The 21,335-nt window shown below is 40.1% G+C and overlaps 1 protein-coding gene across 2 annotated transcripts in view; it reads right to left on the bottom strand.

Moving 5' to 3' along the window:
* LOC136885339 (zinc finger protein 37-like) overlaps positions 1-20,692 on the bottom strand; it is a 32,785-nt gene extending 12,093 nt beyond the window's left edge. The window contains exons 1-3 of one of the 2 annotated variants that reach the window (XM_067157852.2): positions 20,636-20,692; positions 14,467-14,597; positions 8,245-8,327 (exon numbers count right to left, since the gene is read on the bottom strand). In XM_067157852.2, coding sequence (XP_067013953.2) covers positions 8,245-8,327; positions 14,467-14,532 — 149 coding nt within the window. In that variant the 5' untranslated portion in view covers positions 14,533-14,597; positions 20,636-20,692. Of the gene's footprint in view, positions 1-8,244; positions 8,328-14,466; positions 14,598-19,261; positions 19,379-20,635 lie in introns of those variants that run through there. The other variant, XM_068230364.1, reaches the window with a different exon arrangement.
* Positions 20,693-21,335: the final 643 nt, after the last annotated feature.

Genomic DNA, 21,335 nt, shown 5'->3' with positions numbered 1-21,335 from the left:
GGAGGATTAAATAAGCATTTTATTTGTAAAGCGATAACCATCAATACGGAATGAGATTTATAACATGCGAAGGAGGTGGTGTTAAAACCAGGGATTGGACAAGAGAGAGCACACCCAGAAAGCAATGACAAAAGCTTCAGACTAGTGGACATTGCCATCAACCATCAGATGAGCATTAGCAGCAGTTACTTCGTGCAGAAGAGCCTCCATAAGGTAAAGTGGAAGTCACCTGAAAGCGAGACACAGAACCAAATTGAGCGACCTCATTGATCGGTGGTATGGATTGCATGTTATGGATGTGAGGATGAGGAGAGGTGCGGACATTGACTCGTATGACTATTTTTGGTTGTCATGAAATACAGAAGGCGAGGAGGTTCGATGTCAGCACATTGAACAAAAACGCTTCTATCAGGGATGACTACATGGGGCCATTACGAATGCAGCGACAGAATCTGAGGGTTCCAAGGACCAAGCATAAGATCCGAGTCGTTCGATGCGGAATGCGAAGAAGTCATCCAATTGAGGAACAAAGCAAAGTCAAGACCTTACAAAGATCGATAAGGTCAACAGAAGAAGACTACCATATGGCTAATGTACAAGCAAGGAGGGTGCTCCACAGGAAGAAAGGACAGTGAGAGAAAGAGCAGCTTGAGGCCATCGAGAAGCTGTACAATAATGAGGTTCATGCCATGTTCCAGCAAACAAGGGAATTAAAGAATGGGTTTCAGCCCAGAACCCCATACTTCAAGGTCTTTTGGTTGGAGAGAAGGAGCACAACAAAGAGCTCCTGAACACTGAGGAGGCAGAAGCAAGGGTGCCTGATCAGGCGACAACGAGCATAAGCCAGTCCCCAAAGTGACGAGGAATGAGGTGAAGGAGGTAATTGACCTCATGCGAAGTAAGAGACCTCCAGGTGAGGATGGCCTACCAGCTGAGCTGTTCAAGTATGTGGGAAAAGAGCTTGTAGATGTTAACATACATGTCCTGTTCCAATTTGTATGGGAAAGTGAGGAGATGACAAGGGACAGGAGCTCGGCCCTTATCTGTCCCGTCTATGAAGGGTGACAAGACAGTGTGCAGCAACTGCTGAGGAATCTCACTACTTAGTGTGGCCTACAAGATCTTTTCAAAAGTGCTGGCTAGGAGGCAGCTGGGAGACTGTCAGTGTGGGTTCCAGTGCAACAGATTAACAACAGACCACATACTAACCCAAGGGCTCATCCTTGAAAAGTTTTATGAGTACTGTCGCGGATTGATATTGGTTACGTCAACATCGAAATATCTATGTATTCTTCGTATTTGTATAGTTGCCTTTTTTTACTCTGTGACGCATGTATGTTGTTGATAATAATAAACGTGATATTGTGAACACGACGGTGAAGTCCTCTTATAATTCAGTAGTTACGATTTATAACACACAAATCTTGGTGCCGAAACCTCCGGGAATATTACGAGTTCAACGCGACACGAGAGAACAGAAGAGGATTTTCACACCACGGACACGGATGTTGAGCGACTTAAATCTCGACATATCTATGCATCTCTGAGGAGAAGAAAGGCTCACCAACACAGAACTAGCTACAACTTCAAACCAACAGATAAGACGAAACACAATTACAGTATACGTAGTGTTGACCGTAGATTGGTAATTTTTTCTGAACATTTAATGCATAGAAGTTCGAAGGAATTTCAATATTACTTGTAACAAGAAATATAACCCCACCTACGTCAAAATATCCGTAATGGCTTCCACTCCAAAGAGATCTATGCATGCAACACTCGAGTAGAAAACTAGCGCTGTCTGTTGTAAAAAGGGAGTAACTAAGCTATGATTTTTAACTTTTAATAAGACATCTCTGGCAACCATTCATTGACAATAGTGTATGACGTAACGTTGAGCCGCGAAATCATTTCACATGTTTATTTTTTGTCTGAATATCTCAAGGAGTAATAGTATTCAGATCAATGAAGAATTAATTTACTAGCAGGAGACATTATGGAAAGCAGTATAGCGAATCAGCTCACGAAATTGAAACGTAGACGAGTAACTCAACGTTCGAACACTACGCGTTTTATTAATCAGATTCATTCCTTCAATCAATCTACGGACTTAGATGAAATAGAGCATATCTGCGAGCGTCTACAGAAAGCGTCCTTAAATGCGTTAAATGGCAGTATCCAAGATTTACTTGATGACGCGGAGTACGAAGACGACGTGGCAGCCTGTGAAGAATATCTGGACAACTCCAAACGGGCAATTAGAATGGCCACAGGCCTCATTCAACAGAAAAGCGCGAGGAATGAGGCCGACTCTACCACTACGTATCTGAGTGTCCTTGTTCAACCCATGACTACAGTGGAGATAAAGCTTCCTACCATTAAATTGCAGTCATTCTCAGGGAATGTAGAAGAATGGCCGGGATTCTGAGAGCAGTTAGAGTCCTCCATTGACAAAAATTCGTCGGTGTCAGTCGTAAACAAACATGTGTTTCTCCGTGGGTACTTAGAGGGAGAACCAAGGCGTTTTGTAGACGGTATATCTATAACGGCAGACACATACGAACAAACTAAACTAATCCTGATAGCACGATATGGTGATAAGAACAGGATTATTCAGTCTCACCTCGATTACTTGGAAAATAATACCAATATAAATGGTCCGTTATTGGACATTATAAATTTTCCAGCTAACTCATTCTTGGTTGCCTGCGTTTCGCCCTCGTGTGCTAAGTTAGGCTCGTCAGTTGGGACTTAGCACACCACCCAAGACGCAAGGCTAGTGCATACCGTGGAGGCCACTGCATAGGCTACTTGAAGCCACCAGCAGTGCCAATGCACTATGAGAGCTATGTCTCATTTTCAAAAATTGATGCCTGCCTGGCCATCAAATGATGTAGATGTTGATTCCCATAGGGAACCTAAAATATTTGTCCCGAATGAGTAAATTTATAATACCAATATAAATGGTCCGTTATTGGACATTATAAATTTTCCAGCTAACTCATTCTTGGTTGCCTGCGTTTCGCCCTCGTGTGCTAAGTTAGGCTCGTCAGTGCTAAGTCCCAACTGACGAGCCTAACTTAGCACACGAGGGCGAAACGCAGGCAACCAAGAATGAGTTAGCTGGAAAATTTATAATGTCCAATAACGGACCATTTATATTGGTATTATAAATTTACTCATTCGGGACAAATATTTTAGGTTCCCTATGGGAATCAACATCTACATTACTTGGAAAATCTCGAAGTTGCCGTTTCGGAGGCCTCCGAAGTATCAAACACAACCTACATTGAATGCCATCGCCGGATACAAGCATTGAGAGCACTAGGGGAAGACGTCGACGCATATGGTCGAATTTTACCACCCAAACTATTACGAGCCTTTCCAGAGGACATCTGTCGCCGCTGGCTCATCCACGCTAAAAGACTAGGCATACAAGAAGGGGACACTACCCGACTAATGGCGTTCCTTAACGAAGAAGTAGAAGGAGCTCTTAACACTCAAAAGATACGGGGTGACGCCCCATTAACGACATCTTCATTACCCAGAGCAGCCACTCTTCATGTAAACACAAAACCAAACAAACAAAAGGGGAAGCAGAAACCTCGACCAGACCCGTTCTGTGTGTACTGCAAAAACCGAGGTCACTGGGGTCAGGATTGTCAACAGATGAAGGATCCCCAGGTGAGAGTTGAGAGACTGAAAACCACAAACCGGTGCTTTCTTTGCCTACGCCGTGGGCACAACAAGACACGGTGTTTTAAGAAGGGGAAGGCATCCTGCAACAAATGTTGAGGGTCACACCATGTATCCATTTGTACCGAGGGCAGCAGTCAACACACTTCTGTAGGCAAGATAGGAGTCATCACGTCCGATTGCACACACCTGCAAACGGCCCGAGTATGGATCAAGGGGCCGACAGGGCGAAAAAGACTAACTTGATGTATCCTGGATGCAGGGAGTCAATCGAGCTTCATCCACAATTCTCTGATTGATTCGCTGCAGCTTTGTGTTATTGATCGCAACACTCTTGAGATAAGCACGTTTGAATCACCCTCCACTATGTATGATATTAGACGGAAGGTTTGTTTCGATATTATGGGCTACTCAACCAGAGCTCAAGTATCGATTACCGCTTTTGAAAGTCACAGCTCCTACACTTTTCAACCAAATGCACCCCAAGACATAACCGCGCTAGCATCGCTAAGGAAGATGAAGCTGGCTGATCCGAGTGACGACATTGACAAAGATCTTCCGATCGAGGTACTTATAGGTGCAGATTCATACTGGAAGATAGTAACAATGAAGGAACCTATCAGAGTAACAACATCACTGGTTCTTCTTCCTACTATCTTCGGTTACATTCTCAGCGGAAGTAGATTTGGCACTACGATCAACCAAATAGTGGTCCATCATGTCTCACTCACAACGGATCAGATAACTGATGAAAGCGTGCGACGGTTCTGGGACTTAGAAACTATTGGAATTGTGGATAACCAAGAGCGAAAATTATCCATTAAAGAAAACACTATTTTTCAAGAGTTTCGCGACTCTTACTGCACCGAACATGGACGGAGAGTTGTATCATTACCTCGAAAGGTGGGCATTCCCTTAACTGACAATCGCACCACCTCTGAAAAACGATTCACCCTGTTAGAGTCTAAACTGGAGAGGAACAAGGACTTGAAACACATCTATTACAACCATATGTGGGACTACATCACACAAGAGCACATGGAAGTTGCACCCGAGGACGTCACTCCTAATAATGTCTACTATATGCCACACCACATTGCAAAGAAACAAAGGGGAGACATCGCAAAGTACAGAATTGTCCTCGACGCATCATCACATGAACCAGACTTGCCTTCACTGAACGACACACTGGAAATAGGTCCTAACTTGCTCCCTGAAATATTGGGAACCCTGCTACGTTTCAGGAGCCACCCGAAGGCTATCGCGTGTGATGGTCACCAAGAATTTTTGCAGTTAGCATTAGACAAAAACGACAGAGACCTCACGTGGTTTCTGTGGTAGCATACCGAGAATACAGGAGATGATGCATACAATTTCACTGATGAGGTCATTGCCTACCGTTTCAAACGTTTGCCATTTGGACTTACATCGAGCTCATTTCTTCTGTCCGCTAGTCTTAGGGAACTGGCAACACTGCGTCAAGATAATTATCCATTTGCATCGGGTCTTCTCGATAAATCAACATTTATGGATGACTTTATAACAAGTGTTGCAGACGACATCCTCGCAATGAGGTTATATCACGAACTCACCGACCTTTTGATGGAGATCAAACTCCCACTCCGTAAGTGGGCTACCAATTCACTGACCTTGAAGGAAGCCTTGCGCAACAAGGGGGTGGAAATGAGATCCGTAACGAGTGTGCTGGGTATCGATTGGGATACCTCTGAAGACATCATTTCGACCGACAAGGGGGAAATAGCAAGAGACCTGGTGGACAAACCAGGGACGAAGAGGAACATTCTACGCGCCACTGCCAGATTCTATGACCCCCTCGGACTTTTCACACCTGTGGGGATCGTAGCAAAACTTATATTCGAAGACACGTAGCTCCGAGGCTTATCATGGGAGGAAGTTCTTCCATCAGATCTTGCATGTACCTGGTATTTGTGGACTTCTAAACTTCAGCACCTATCAACCATATCCGTTCCCAGGTGGGTGGGCATTACAGGACCAGGACATGAACCAGAGCTGCACGTCTTCTGCAATGCTTCGGAGAGAGCATACGGAGCTGTCGTCTACATGAAGTCAACACTTAACGACACTCCGGTCACAAAACTTGTCTGCAGCAAAACAGACTAGCACCCGTGAAGAAGCTAACTCTACCAAGACTAGAGCTGCTAGTTGCACTTGCTGGTACACGCCTTCTTCACTACTTCTGTCAAGAGACTGGCTGTGACATCAAGAATGCTCAGCTGTGGAGCGATTCTACTGTTGCACTTCGGTGGATTCGCAACGATCCGAATAAGTGGAAGACCTTTGCCTGCAACCGCGTGACAGAAATACATAATCACGTAAACCCCAGTCAATGGAGACACTGTCCTGGAGATCAGAACCCTGCAGATCACCTCACTCGAGGAGTATACGCAGATCAGCTAGCCTCCTTAGAAACATGGTGGCATGGTCCTCGCTGGCTCATCAAAGACACAGGCGCATGGCCACGTGACCCAACACCCACCTGCGCGCAGTTGCCAGAAGCCAGGAAGACGCAACAACTTCTCACGATCACTATAGCGGAACCCCTACTGGATATCTCGATGTATAGCTCATATTGGAAATTGCTACATGTCACAGCTTGGGTACTTCGTTTCGTCAGTATGTTGAGCAAGAACACAAAGCACCCCAATGCACTAATGGCTGAAGAGCTACGTGCGTCACGCACATACTGGATCAAAAGGGTTCAAGAGGAACGGTTCACTCTTGAACTAGCTGCATTGCGAAATGGTGAACAATTACCAGGCACTTCACAGATTGCTAGATTTAACCCATTTCTACATGAAGGTATCATCCGATTTGGTGGTAGATTACAATTCTCAAATTTGTCTCAAACTGAGAAACACCCAACAATTCTGGATGGCCGTCACAGGTTCACCGAGTTAATCATTCAAGAGACCCACATCAAACTTCACCATCTTGGAGTACGCATAGTACTGGCAGAACTACGTGAAGAATTCTGGATTCTGCGAGCTCGACAAATAACTAAGAAGATTCTGCATTCTTGTCTACCGTGCAAATTAGCGCACAACAGCAGACCAGTGGTGATTGAGGCGCCATTACCAGCAGACCGCCTACAGTTGACATAACCCTTCTCTGTGATTGGGATCGACTTTGCTGGACCCCTGTATGTTAGATGTGGCAGCAATGTTAACAAATCGTACATCATTCTTTTCACTTGTGCCACCACCCGTGCTAGCCATCTCGAGCTATCTATGGATATGTCTATGGATGGATTCTTGATGGCCATGCAGAGATTTGTCAGCAGACGAGGTATGCAGCACAACATATATTCTGACAATGCTCAGACCTTCCTCACTGCTCATAACGAGCTTATGGAACTTGAGGCAAGGTGACGCATTGTCAACCACTCTGTTTAACCTCTGTCTGGAGCAAGATATGCGTCAAATACCACAGAACCAGGGGGTGCCATTTTGCAATAGAACCCTCCAGTACCTAGCCTTCGCGGATGATGTTGTCCTACTCGGGAGAAGTGTTAACTACCTGACAGCTCTTCTGCAAAACATGAGTGAGGGATCACTACATCTGGGCTTACAGATCAACAAAGACAAAACCAAGTATATGGTGAACACCCGAGACAAAAGACAATTTCATGGTGTGAGAGGCCTGTAATTTGCAAGTAACAGTTACGAGAGAGTGGTGCAGTTTAAGTACGTGGAATCCCTCATGATTGAGGACAACAAGGTCAGCGAGGAGATAAAGGCTAGGGTGGCAGCTGGAAACAGGTTTTACTTCGCCTTCCAAAAGTTACTGAAGACTGCAACAATGTCCAGAAGATTAAAACTCACCGTGTATTGTGTAATAATCTGTCCAGTTGTACTGTATGCATGCGAGACATGGACCCTAAATGAGCGTGACAAGAGGACCAATGGAGAAGTCTATGCCCTGTATGGAGACTTCGAAATTTTTTCAAAGGGCAAAAAAAGAAGAATTTGGTATCTAAGGCAAATAGTAAGGATAGAACAGGACGAAGCAACACCCTGGTGGCTAACGAAGACGGGGGACAAAGGACAAGATGGCTGGACAGCGTCTCGAGAGATTTGAAGTTGTTAGGGATCCAGGGCTGGAGAAGGAGAGCTCTGGACCCACAGGAGTGGGCAAAAGCAATTGGAGGGGCTAAGGCCAATCATGGGCTGTAGCACCAGGAGAGTGAGTGAGTGAGTTCACAATCTATTATCAAGGCTTACTCTGTGTGTTACTGTTGGTACAAGCTCTACCAGAGATTTCTTTGCAGATATATATATATTTAATAAAACTACATCAAGGAACACTAAATATGATCCTAAAGTTCCTGAATGTATCAGATAATTATAGCCAATAGATTTTTAAGATATTATATTTTAAATGTAACCTTGTAAATAAAGGATTTAATTGATGAAAATGACCATTTTGCAGAGATAAAGAACACAGAACTGAACAACAGTGAATAGGTACAATATGTTCTGTACTGCATAGGGTTTGTGGTGTACGTACATTGTTTCTTCTTTGATGTATGGCACCAGCTGTTTAACTGTTCCTTGTTCCATAAATATTTCCTCCTTAATGTCTTTGGAAGGCTAGAAGTAGGAAATAAGAAAAATAGAATAAAGACATAAGGAACAAAAAAACAGCTGAAAAATAAATTTCATATTGGCACAATAAGATTACAATTAATTTATCTCCCAATGTAAAAACATAAGAATGGAAAGGAACAAACCAGTGATAAGAGAGATAGGAACATGAAAAGTAACACGAACAGAATAGCACTAGATGAGGTAGGAATATAAAAGGAGAAACATGAAATGACAATGAATATCTCCAAATCCATATCCAATACCATTCCATGCTTCTCTTTCTCTTTCTGCTGATCCCCAATTCCAAAGACTAGGTATTTTCTTCATGATCCTATATTCACATTCCCCTGTTCCCATCCTTCTATACATGACTTGACTAGTCACTTCTTTGTTTCTTTCCATGCTCCTATACACTTCCTTTTCCCGAACACCTCACTGCAAGATCAAATAATCCCACATGGTTCCTAACATTTTCTCAACAAGTGGACAATGCTTAAATCATAACCACAGAAATATCCATCATTCCTCTCTGTACATCACATTAAGACCAGCAAGCAAAAACCAATCAATAAATCAATCAGTCAATCAATCAATCAATCAATCAATGAATTAATCAATCAATTCTATCAATCAACAAACCAATTATAAAATCCATCAAACAACAATGATCAGAATTTAGGGCAATCACCCTGGTGGCAACATTTTTATCAATTGTTTATGTAGAAAAAGAATTTGGAAATTCATAAAACAACCCCCTTGGTAAATTATTTCAATCCCTAACTCCTCTTCCTATAAATGAACATTTGCTAAAATTTGTCTCCTTAAATTTCAACTCAACTTCATCTTGCGACCTTCCCTACTTTTAAAAAACATTGACTTAAATATATTCATCTACTTATGTCATTCCAAGTCACCTCTTCAATGATATCTCACAATATACCCCTTAGTTCTGCAGCTTTTCTCCTTTCTCCAAGTCTTCCCAGCCCAAACTTTGCAACATCTTTGTAACACAAATCTTTTGTCAGAAAACTCCCACACAAAATGCAGATCATTTAGCAATGAAGCTCCAGTGACAACAATGCTGGTATGTGTAAAATGCAGGATATCACATCTAAAATCAACATGGAGATTTGCAGGACCCTACCATTCAGAAGACTAATGAAGAAGACATTAAAGTCTCTTAGTGTGAACATGTTAAAGGTACAAATGAGTGGTGCTGTGTGCCATACAAGGGCAAACATGCTGACTTAGTATTCAGATACTACAAATGAACATAATCACCAACAATCCTGTTTGTTGGCATGGTCTTAAATCACTGAATCAAGATCCCTTGAGTCAGCCCAAATCAAAACATGATGTTAAAATTAATCTCTCAAAAAAAAAAAATAATACCACTAGTGCTTCTTACAGCAATGCATGATGATCTATTCATAACAAAAGTTATAGTTACAGTAGCTTACTGTTTGCAATTATTTACTTCAAACTGTTGTAAACAAACCACAGAGTGTAATTAAAGTCCACTGTTCATATTGGAATTGAAATCCATACACAAATGTTGCATTAATATTCTGTAGGAAAATATGAACTCATATTAAGACACAGATCAAGAAGGCATTCCTTGTGTCGGCTGAATACTGCACAATGCCCGAAGTCTAGTGGAGTCAAAGCACCAGATCATTCTGTATCCATACCATTATCTAACAAACCTAATGTTCATAGCAGAATACCTTTGACTACTTCATCCTGGCACTCAATTATTAATCACATCTCTGAGAGAAAAATTTGTTAGGAATCAATGTTCCCTCATATTAAGAACTCTTCGAAAGAAGCTTTCACTCTGTGGTGTTGTATAAAGTCTGTGGACTCAGTCAGCTGTGTCCCAGTCTCTCAATGTGTGTGTTAGTTGGATGTGTGTATTGTTTGGATGTCAGTTGTAGATGTTACAAGATATAGCAAACTGGGGTACTTGAAGAGTGGACTCCTACAGTTATATAGTATGACTTGTGATGTTTAATAAACCAGTATTTTAACTAAACATATGGTATCGTGGTTATGTTACTCATCGCATAGCATGATGGAAAGTTCGCCTACAAAATCTTGGATCCCATCAGGAAGAGGAACAATAAAGAAGCCACATTCATGCACGTTTCAAATGTCGAAAGTTGATTGCTGATACTTCTGAACAATTAATATGAAGTACACAAAGGGTGCATGTAACCCTGATCTGCCCATTTCTTATCACTAGAACAGACTATGCTGGCCCAATTCCCATAAAAATCGGTGTGAGATTGAACAAGAGCAGACTGCCTAGCTACCAAGGCTGTCTACATAGACATGATATCTGATCTCACCGCAACTACACTTCTCACCACCCTTCATCGACTTAGTTCTCATAGAGGTCAAGCCCTAAACATTTATAACAATAACAGCAATAAATTCCTTGGAGCAGCTAAAGAAATCAAGGTGTTACTGCAAGACAACCCTCTGAAAGAACATCTCTTCACTGCAACTGCAAGTATGGGACTGAGAAGGCATTTTATCACTCCTGCAGTGTCATATATTGGTGAAATCTGAGAAGCAGCTCTCAAGAGTCTGTAATATCAGCTAAGAAGAGTGATGAATTCTTATTGCTTCACCTTCAAACAACTGACCACTCTTAAAACAGATACTCATGTCCTGTCAATAAATATGACCCTTTTGACACTTTTTACCTATCTACATCTTATTTCCGTATGTCTGTTAGGTCATCAGCCCAGAGGCTGACTGGATCCTCAAATAGCACCACCAAAGGTTATGCAGTTATAAGGAAACCCCAAAAGCCAATGGCAGCACCAAAATGAGGCGTACTAGGCAAGATGAGGAGTGAGGTAGTTTGCCATTGCTTTCCTCACTGGGTCAGAAAGTACTATCGCAGCACGACTGACCCAATGAGCAGCACCTTTCATAACACTCAGATGCACTAGCCATGCTCTGAATGTCATTACTCAGCACTACCCATACCCCAGCAACTTCCATATTGTCACAGCCATGGATGTTGACTGGGACTTCGGTGGAAGCTATACTTTACTCTGGCCTGTGCCAGGAGATGGATGCAGAAGTATTGTATCCATCAAGAAATGACAGCAGGGAGCCAATTACTACACTCCCTGATCATGATTATACTCTCCCTCCAATCACCACCTTGCCCACATGGCTAGATAATCAGCAGCTATCCCAGAACTCCAGGAAGAGATGGTCATATGAATATCTCAAAAATGGGCAACTGACAACCACAGAGAAAGGACAGTAAAGAACTCGAGACAAGAAGAAGACAACACGCATACTATGCAGTGGACGATGGTAGTGATCAAATGTACAACCTGGTAGTGACGGATTAATTCATGTAATGACCGTTCAGGGCCTATTCATGAACACTGTCCCCTTCCAAGTATGAATCAGAATGTCAAGATCCCACCTGAAGGGCTTATTATTCATTGCAAGTTTAAGTAATATTATAAGTCACAATATAGTAGTAACACCACAGACCACATTAGGAAAAATAAGAATGTTTTTCACTTGCCACAAGATGACTCCATCTTGTGTAGTATAGAAGTGAACCCTCGCAGTAAGCAAGCTTGTCACCTGCAACTTGTATTGACAAATAATTATATTATCTAGGAACCAATAATTAATATAATCAATAAAATTAGAAACGTGATGATGATCATTTGCATATTGTGAAAACAGAGAACCACAGAAAATTATCTTCAGAGCTGCTGACGGCATTTGATCCCACTATCTCCCAAGTGAGAGCTCATAGAAATGTGACTCCAATCATGTGGCCAACTTGCTCAGTTTTTCCACTTAAGAGAACTAAGAAAGCATAGTTAAAAAAAGGCCATGAGACATTCAAAAACAGATACTGTGGGGTAAAGTAGCAGTTCACCCCAGACATAGATTCAGTTCGTGAAGGAGGAAATCTAAATTGTGCTGAAGTTATTGGACATTTTAAATGCAGATGTTCCAAGCTGTCAATGGAGATATAGTATGCAATGACATTTGTACACAAGTAAGTTTGACTAGTCTTTTTATAAGTAAGGAAGATCACAGTATGAAGATGAATTTGGAATTTACGAGGAAAAACAGCATCAAATATTCGTTTATAGAGAGATGATTTAGTGATTGGAGTATTCAACAAGTGAAATGTTAGGTAATTTTCAAATTTACTGAGATTATTTAAGAAACTGTTTGGTAATCAGTATATAGGGAATCTGCCACTGAAGAGATTGCCCTAAATTCAGATTATTGGTCATTGATTGATTGATCAGCACACTGGGCATAGAACATGAAAGATTGACAGGGAAAATAGCATTACAGGAATGTTCTGAACTCATTAACTACCCACAATTTGCAGTAACAATGAATGATCTCAATGATTGCATGACTGCTGCTCTGATGGTCATCAACAGAGAAATGCTCAAATATGCATTAAACTAACTGGATGTGTGCCATGGGATGAAAGTTAGAAAGTTAACCTTTCTTATTATGTGAAAGCTATGGATCATTTAAAATTCAATGAATCATTTAGAATAACTATGCATGTTTGTGAACCTTGTTTCTTATACTGGCCCACATTTCTTTAACATAATTATGATATATATACAATTTTGTCACCTAGCATTATACAAAACATCAAACCTGGACTTCTTGATCAGGAGTGTGCTCATATGTCAGATTCAAGTTTGACAAAGAACATAACAAGAAATATCCAGTGTGCTAATATATTGGATATGTTCAATCATCACTCTCTTCTGTAGCACCTGAAACTTAGAACTAAACCAGCTCACATTTATTCTGAGAACAAAGTGCAACAATTGCTGAATTTTAGCTTTCATCAACCCTTGGGCAATATCACATCTCTAAATTAGCAGTTCATAGTGTTTGCAATAGATTATTACTGTCAAGTCACTGTTATTTGTTGAACATCCCTCTTCCAACTTTCAAGGTTTTCAAAGAATCTGAGGTGCCAGAATGATGAGCAGGAATTCACTTTCATGCCAGTGTATCTACAGACATGAGTTAGGATACCTCTAGACTGAAAATGAACCATACTCTCCAACACGAAATTAGCATGTCATCACTTTACCCTCTGAGCTATCAGATGAAGAGCCACTAAACTGAAAGTCGCACATGCAGAAGATTGCAATGAACTGTACGTAGAGTACCAGCCAACAGAGAAAAGAAAGATGATGAAAATATCTTGCATCTTCTCCTGAATCTTTCACTGCATCTCCACTTTCTTCAGGGTGTTTGCTGTGGATGTTCAATAATGATAATAATCCGCCAAGGCAGAATTTTACTCTGCACACCCAACATTAGTAACATTTTACAGAAGTTTAAGTGATGCAAATCTCAACTGAAATTTCTCTTGGGAAAAGAAAAATGTTTACTCTGACAGCCAGGCACATACCAGCCATAATCTACTTAAATCTAGCACCCACCATTGTCCATCAGTTCAGCAGCACCTAGCACAGCAATTAGCTGACACATGATAGGAAATAATGTCAATCCCACAAAGATATCATTACCAAACCATGGAGATTAAAAACACAACCGCACTCCCTCCAGAAATCCACATAGGAAACACCAACAGTCATAATGAATAAACAATAGACAGTAATTCGATGGGTACTTAGCCATGAAATGCACTGATGCCTCGACCTTAAGCCCCTTCTTGTCACGACTTTGTCACTAACTGGACCTAACAAAGGCTCCTTCACTATTAAGCTCAAAATATTAATTCAGTTTTTTGCCACTATCAAATGCACTGCCACACTATGGCCCTAATCTGGGGCCTAATGCCAACAGAACCCCTCTGCTTGCCCCATGAACAATGACATTTTCACTAGCCAGACCTAGAGATGTACATAAATACTGCGGTTTGTAGTTCCTAAGAGTTGGCAGCCTTGTGTAGCGTGCTGTCATGTATTCCCGAATAAAGAAACAAAACAGAGACATACCACACATTCATGCCCATGCTGCAAGTGGAGACTGCTGGTGTTAATGTCAGGTAAGCACATAGTAAATTTTTCCCCTGCCAAACTTATTTATCTTCTAAGGGTTAAATTCCAATCTCTATAATGTTATCTGCAATGAGACTTACAAGTGAAGCATTTGCTATTCCTTCAAGCCAGACTGGTTCCTCTTTGATCTCCATTTCTTGGTCCATTTCACACTGCAAGTAAAGTAGATAGAAGGTACTGGGGTTGTTAAAAAACTTCCAAAGGCCTTACACTGAAACACATATCACAATAATGTATTATTTTATTGCTCTCCTTGTTATTTGTCAACTGACCGAGCAACAAGCTTGCAATTTTGCGTGACTGTCAGTATCATGATCACAGAAATAGACACCAAATTTTACATGACTGTTGATATCATGATCATTCCTATAGAACCTCAAAGATTACATGACTGATACTATGATCGTAGCCAAGGACCTCCAGTTTTACACGAGAGCTAATATCATATTCATAGCTATATGACTTACAGTTTTACATGGAACAGAAACCACAGCAGATGATTTTTCAATTTAAAAATCCAACATACAGTGATTGTGATCGGACTGCACAAAACTTCTTGAAAATTCAAAGACTATGTCCTTCGCTCTGGCTCTGATCACACGGATATCATCACACCATTATTTTCCTTTGCGCTTCCTAACTAAACTAAACTAACTAAACAAGATCTCAGCACCTTCATATTTGTCCTATCAAACTTTTCATTCTTAGGAACAAGTTGTGTAAAACCGCTCCCCTCTCATCAAGCTCATTCACAATTTCTTTATCTGAGACATATTCCATCCATCTGATTTTCAAAACCTTCTGATAACACCACACCACAAAAGCTTCAACTCAGTATTTCTCGCCACTAGTTATTATCCATGATTCACTTCCATACTACACACTCAATGTAAACACAATTTCTGAGTTTTTCAATCTTTTGAATCTAAGGCACATAATGGAGAAAAGATGGAAGTTCTGGCAGGATTTAGTGATGGATGATATTTATTGATATTGATATTATCAGTGTACCATGACAACTGGACTTGGATGCATTGATAAAAATGAAGGCAGGGAGAGGAGAAGAACCAGTTATGCAAGCTATATACCAAAAGTAGTAAGTAGTATGAAGACTATGATAGGACATATAAACTGGTGCACAGTAGAAACAGGACTTCAACAGGGATGTGAATTATCCCCTCTACTCTTCATTACAGTCATGGAAGAAATCTAAGAGTATACAACAAAAATGGGAAGCAAGAAGGCAATGGCCTTAATCTTTGCAGATGAGATATAATAATATGGGGAGAAGATGTAAGTACAAGAACAAGTTAATGTATGGAATGAGGAGACAAAGGAATATGGAATGAAAATAAGTTAGGAGAGGTGTACGACAGTAGTGGTTACGAGCAGTAATGGAGAAGGAAGTGTGAATATTGAAGTAAATGAAATGGCATATGGCTTTTTAATGGCAGGATGTGTCTGAGTACTTTGGCTCGCCAGGTGCAGTTCTTTTTATTTGACACCTGTAGGTGGCCTACACGATGTGATGAGGATGTAATGATGAAGAAGACGACACATACCTCTAGTCCCCGTGCCAGGGGAATAACAGCCAGCATGCTAACCATTTAGCCATGGAGCCAGACTATTGAAGTAAATGGAAAACAATCAGAAGTTGTGAAAAGCTTCAAAAATTTGGGGAGCAAACTTGCAGAAGATGGGAAAATAAATGAAGAAATAGGAAAGAGAACTGAACAAGCCGATGGGTTTTATCAATGTGTAAGAGGTACAGTGTGGAAGTGGAACATCCCAAAGGAATGAAAAAAAAATTCTCTACCCAACATATTACACACCAACTTTGACATATGCAGTGGGCACATGGACAACAGCAAAAGATGGTATACGCTGAATCCAAGCAGCCAAGAAGAAATTCCTTAGAGCACTAATTGGGAAGACATGATGGAGTTAAGTCGGAAACATACAAATCAGGGAGAGGGTGGATTCCCTAAACTGCAAGACAAGATATGGGGGAATAAGCTGAAATAGTATGGGCATATGATGAGAATAGAAAAGGATTGAGTTCCAAAGCGAGTATTTACAGAGAAAATAATAGGAGAAAGGCAATGGGGATTGCAAAGAAAGAGGTGGATGGCTACAGGGAGGGAGAGAATAGAGGAGTAAAGGTAGAAGAACTCCGCCCCGCAGTGTAGGGGGCCAAGTTCGATTCCTGGCTGCATCAGAGGGTTTTAATTATAAACGATTAATATCCCTGGCCTGGAGACTGGGTGTTTGTGTCATTCTTAACATTCCTTTCCTCACATTCAACACTTCACACTTCTGCAATTAACAAATACACGCAGATTCATAACATATGGTGCAAAATAGGGGCAGAAGAACAGCATTTTAAAAACTTAAAAGGAATATTGGACGAAGGAAGGGAGTGGTGGAGAGGTTTAAAACTGAGGAGGTCCTTGATTCATAACTCAAACCAGAAGACTGGAAATGGAACATGATGAAGAAGAACCTGCTGAACTGAAGACAAAAATGTATACAACACTACTATCAGCTCATTTCATCAAACAATGCTACCGATCTTTACTTAAGTGCTCTTTCTTTATATGTCTGTGCATGCCATGTTTAATGGCACAACCGACAGGTGCTGATCAGAGCACCCCTTGAAGGGAGTTCTGTGGCAGACAATTGGTTTAAATGTTTAGCAGTTTTTATTGTTCCCCAGGTGGTATGAAACTTGTCCGTGTTGGCTACTATAATTGGTGCCTCACTGAATTCATTTCAGCCAATAGCAGTGTTTCTTGGCAAATTATATTTTTCTGTAAAAGTAAACAAACTGAACTGACAATGAATCGCGTTGATCCTTGCTCTTTGCCAGGGAACAGATTTCTATGTAAACATATACCAATTCAGAAAACTATGATCAATTGCATTTTGTATATTTCAGTGTAGGGTACACTTCTAAAGTGTGCCACATTTTCTTGTTCTACTTCACTGGTAATTCTATTCATATGTAATTGGTTTTACTTGCAACTAACTACCTCCTACAGTTTCCTGAGCCAGAATTTAGTCCGGAAGATTTTTCCTCCACTCTTGCTGCTGGTTTAATGTTGCACTAACATATCGAAAATTCTTGGCGACATACGGATGGCAAATGGCTAGGATTCGGAAGGTAGCACCTGTAGCCTCAATTAATGTACATCCCCAGCATTTATTAATGATGCTGGGATCGAACCCATGCACAGCCACCACCACTTGCCTCTCACTCAGCCAAGTGGCAGGGTTCTGAAGATGTTCTGACGAAAGAGGGGCAGCCTACTGGTAAATAAAACTTGAGGAGTAAATACTGGATAGAGCTGTTGTGGGGTAATGACAAGATACAGAAGAATCTCCATAACAACACTGATATAACAAGAATTCTACACATTCAGATAATGTTACAGATATCATAAAGGGAATATCTTCCAAGACTTTGAATCCTAATACCATTTTTTGCAGTGTACACTGTAAAGAACAACTCAAAATTCACAGTGTGACCTTTAAAGCACACACAGAGATAAATAACTCATCCTGTTGTTTGTAAAGTTGTGGCCTACGCTGATGACGCCCTTCTTTTAATTAAAGCAGATAATGTGCAGGATCTGAGAGAAAGAGTAAATTTGTCTCTTATCAATTTATTTATTGGGATTGTGATAATAAACTTGTGAAAGTTTAGATTTTATAATTCCACCTTTACAATACTGTAATTGTCTTTATTACAAAGACTACGTTAAATTACACTCGTGAAACATGTTTCGTCCTCTTATAGGACATCTTCAGTCACAAATACAAATACATAACATTAAAAATAAGGCAAGGACACATTAAAATAAGTAAATGCAAAGTCTTTGTATACTGTGACGCGGCGTGATAGCGTCTTGTCAATCTTCAATGTTAAAATGGTGCGGTGTGAACATGATATGAAGCATGAAGTCCAATTAAAATCATATGTAAAACTGTTGTTCAAAGCAACGAATTGTCAATTATAAAACTCTGTAAGTGGCAACATGCACATAATTTTATTTGCATAGCCACTACAAGAGGACGAAACATGTTTCACGAGTGTAATTTAATGTAGTCTTTGTAATAAAGACAATTACAGTATTGTAAAGGTGGAATTATACAATCTAAACTTTCACAAGTTGATACTTTGACAATACAGGCTCTAATATGAAATTTATAACGTGCAATGTTGTGATAATATATTACAATTGAATCCCCAGAAAACAAAGGCCATGCTTGTTACAAGGAGAAGAAAACTGAGAAAGCCAAAATTTAAAATGAATGGACAAAATATCACCATGGAAAATCATATTTTTTATCTGGGAGTTGTGCTTGACAAGAAGTTAACCTTCAGGGCCCATTTGAACAAACTCCAACAGAAAAGCAGTAAGTTTATGCAAGGTTTAGCTATTGCCTGCAGACCTTCTTGGGGACCAAATTCAGAGGTACTAAGTATTATTTATGATATAGCATTTGTACCTCTGATATTGTATTCTGTTTCCTCTTTTCTAATGACACTTGAGAAGAAATGGGCTCAGCATAAATGGATGCAAATTCAGAGAAGATTTGCTCTTCATATTTTCCGTGCTTACCGTACCACCTCTACTGACACAGCTCTTCTTATTGCAGGCATTGAGCCACTATTTCTGACGGCAATAGCAAAAGATGAACTCACTCCTTTGAAGAGAAACAAATTATCATCAATGCCCATTCTGGATACCACTCTAGAGCAACCCTGTCATTTTCTACAGTCTGATCACCCAAGGCTCTTCAAAAACTCCATTTATGAAAATTGTTCAATTACACATGACTGCTTTATTTACACAGAAGGATCTTGCATACCAAGCACAGATGAACAGGACAAAGCTGGATGCGGCTTCATTGTTCATGAAGACAATTCTGAGGTGTTCTCATCCCAGTACAAACTCCCTTCCACATGCTCTATTTTCCAGGCTGAACTGTGGGCAATCAAATGGTGCAAATCTTATTATTTATAAGTTTCATATTCCGTATTGATTGGATTCAATGTAATAGACAAGAAAAATGTTCCACCGATCAATATATTTATTGTGAATGAATTATTGCACTAGTACCGGTTTCAACCTATCTTGGCCATCATCAATGTATTGATCGGTGGAACATTTTTCTTGTCTATTACATTGGTGCAAATCTAACGATAAGAAATCTCAGTTATTAAGTGATTCGCAAGCTGCATTGAATGTGATAAATAATAAATATAATCTGAATCCAATAGCTGTAACTGTTAGAACTACAGCTCAACAAAGTCTGCACATCTGTTTTGACTGGATTGATGGTCATTGTGGAATATCTGGAAACGAGAAAGCTGAACTTCTGGCAAAAGCAGAGGCTACATCTAATTTGGAAATTTCTTATGACAAAACAACACCTAGTTACACTAAAAAAGTCATAATGAAACACTTAATCCATCAATGGAACAACATTTGCTCTTCTTCCACTGAGGTTTTCAACCACCTGCAAAGTAATGTGTTGGTGCCAAGCTTTGAAGTTACTCAATTTTTGACTGGTCATGGCAAATTTGGTTATTATTTTCATCGATTTGGAATCAATCGTCCTGATGGCTACGTGTGTGTTTGCGGATCGTCACAAACAATGGACCACCTACTGTTTGAATGTGCTGCATTTGAAAGAGGAAGGCATGACTTGAACTCTCATTTGAATTATTGCAACATTGCATTACCAAAACCCTTGTACCATTTGTTTAAGAAGCCATGTTGTTACAAATATTTTCTTAACTTCATCCACTTCATTTTCCGTCAATTAGATACAAGAATTCATTTTCATTGTAAAATAGGCTTCCAAACTGCTTTGGATATTCAATAATAATAATTACAATTATACACTATGTTTTGTAATTTCTTTCTGAAACTACCATGCCTAATTATTCGCCTTCAAAAAATTCATCATACTACTTAATTTAGATATCTGATATATTGCTACACATACAAGGAATAGACTTGCCGGCACTTGTAATGCAAAGGCTAAGAACTTTCAAAAAGGAAGTTAGTTTTCAGGTATACATTTTAATGATTGACTTAAAATTGAAGAAAAGTTAAAATGGAACTACCTCAAAATATGTAGATTCTGAAACTGAGAAAGATTATTATTTAATTCTTATAGTTCTCAATTGAGATCTATGAGTTTGGCAAACGTAAAGTATTGAAACTTGAACATTACCGACAAGATGTTAGAGCTTGCGGTTACAGTGTAAAATTATAGAAATAACAATTCGTCACTGATGAAAATCTGTAATACAGTTAACGGAATAAGCTGTACAGCTGGTTAATAATACGCGACTTATATAAAAACATACCAGACACTTCAAAACAAAACTGGATATTTTAAATTAGTTTAATCACTTAAAACGAATGCTTGAAGAACAAATTTGAATTCTGTCAGTCAGTAAAACAGACTGAATTTAGAAAATAACAATTCCAGAGTATACAACACTTATTATAAAGAAAACTGGGTGCAATGTCCCGCTATTCTTCTTCCCTTGATCGTTATTGAACTCCGCATAAATAGCATCCGTCCAGTCACTGAATCACTTTGGTGAATACAATGGCAATGGCGAAGCGCGGTAACAATTTGAAAATATAAAAATCGAATATTCTTTTAACAATAAAATTGAATACCCTTGTTTCTTCGCCTGGACGTGCCGCGAGAACTCTGTTGCAGTAGACACTACCGTCAAAGCTGATTGAGAGGCAGTTACCACTCCACGTAGTGCTTACGTTTTGAAACTCCTCTAACAGCTAGGCAAGTTTTACTGTTCCTGCGCCGAGCAAGGCACCTCTTTCCTGCTACGTTCTCCGGTCGTGTTACCACAATGGAAAGTGGAAACAAAAGCTTTAAGGCCACCACACACAGAAAGCTA

The sequence above is a fragment of the Anabrus simplex genome, chromosome 14 (assembly GCF_040414725.1).
Source record: "Anabrus simplex isolate iqAnaSimp1 chromosome 14, ASM4041472v1, whole genome shotgun sequence".
Classification (NCBI taxonomy): domain Eukaryota; kingdom Metazoa; phylum Arthropoda; class Insecta; order Orthoptera; family Tettigoniidae; genus Anabrus; species Anabrus simplex.
This window is presented reverse-complemented; position numbering and strand designations above follow the sequence as displayed.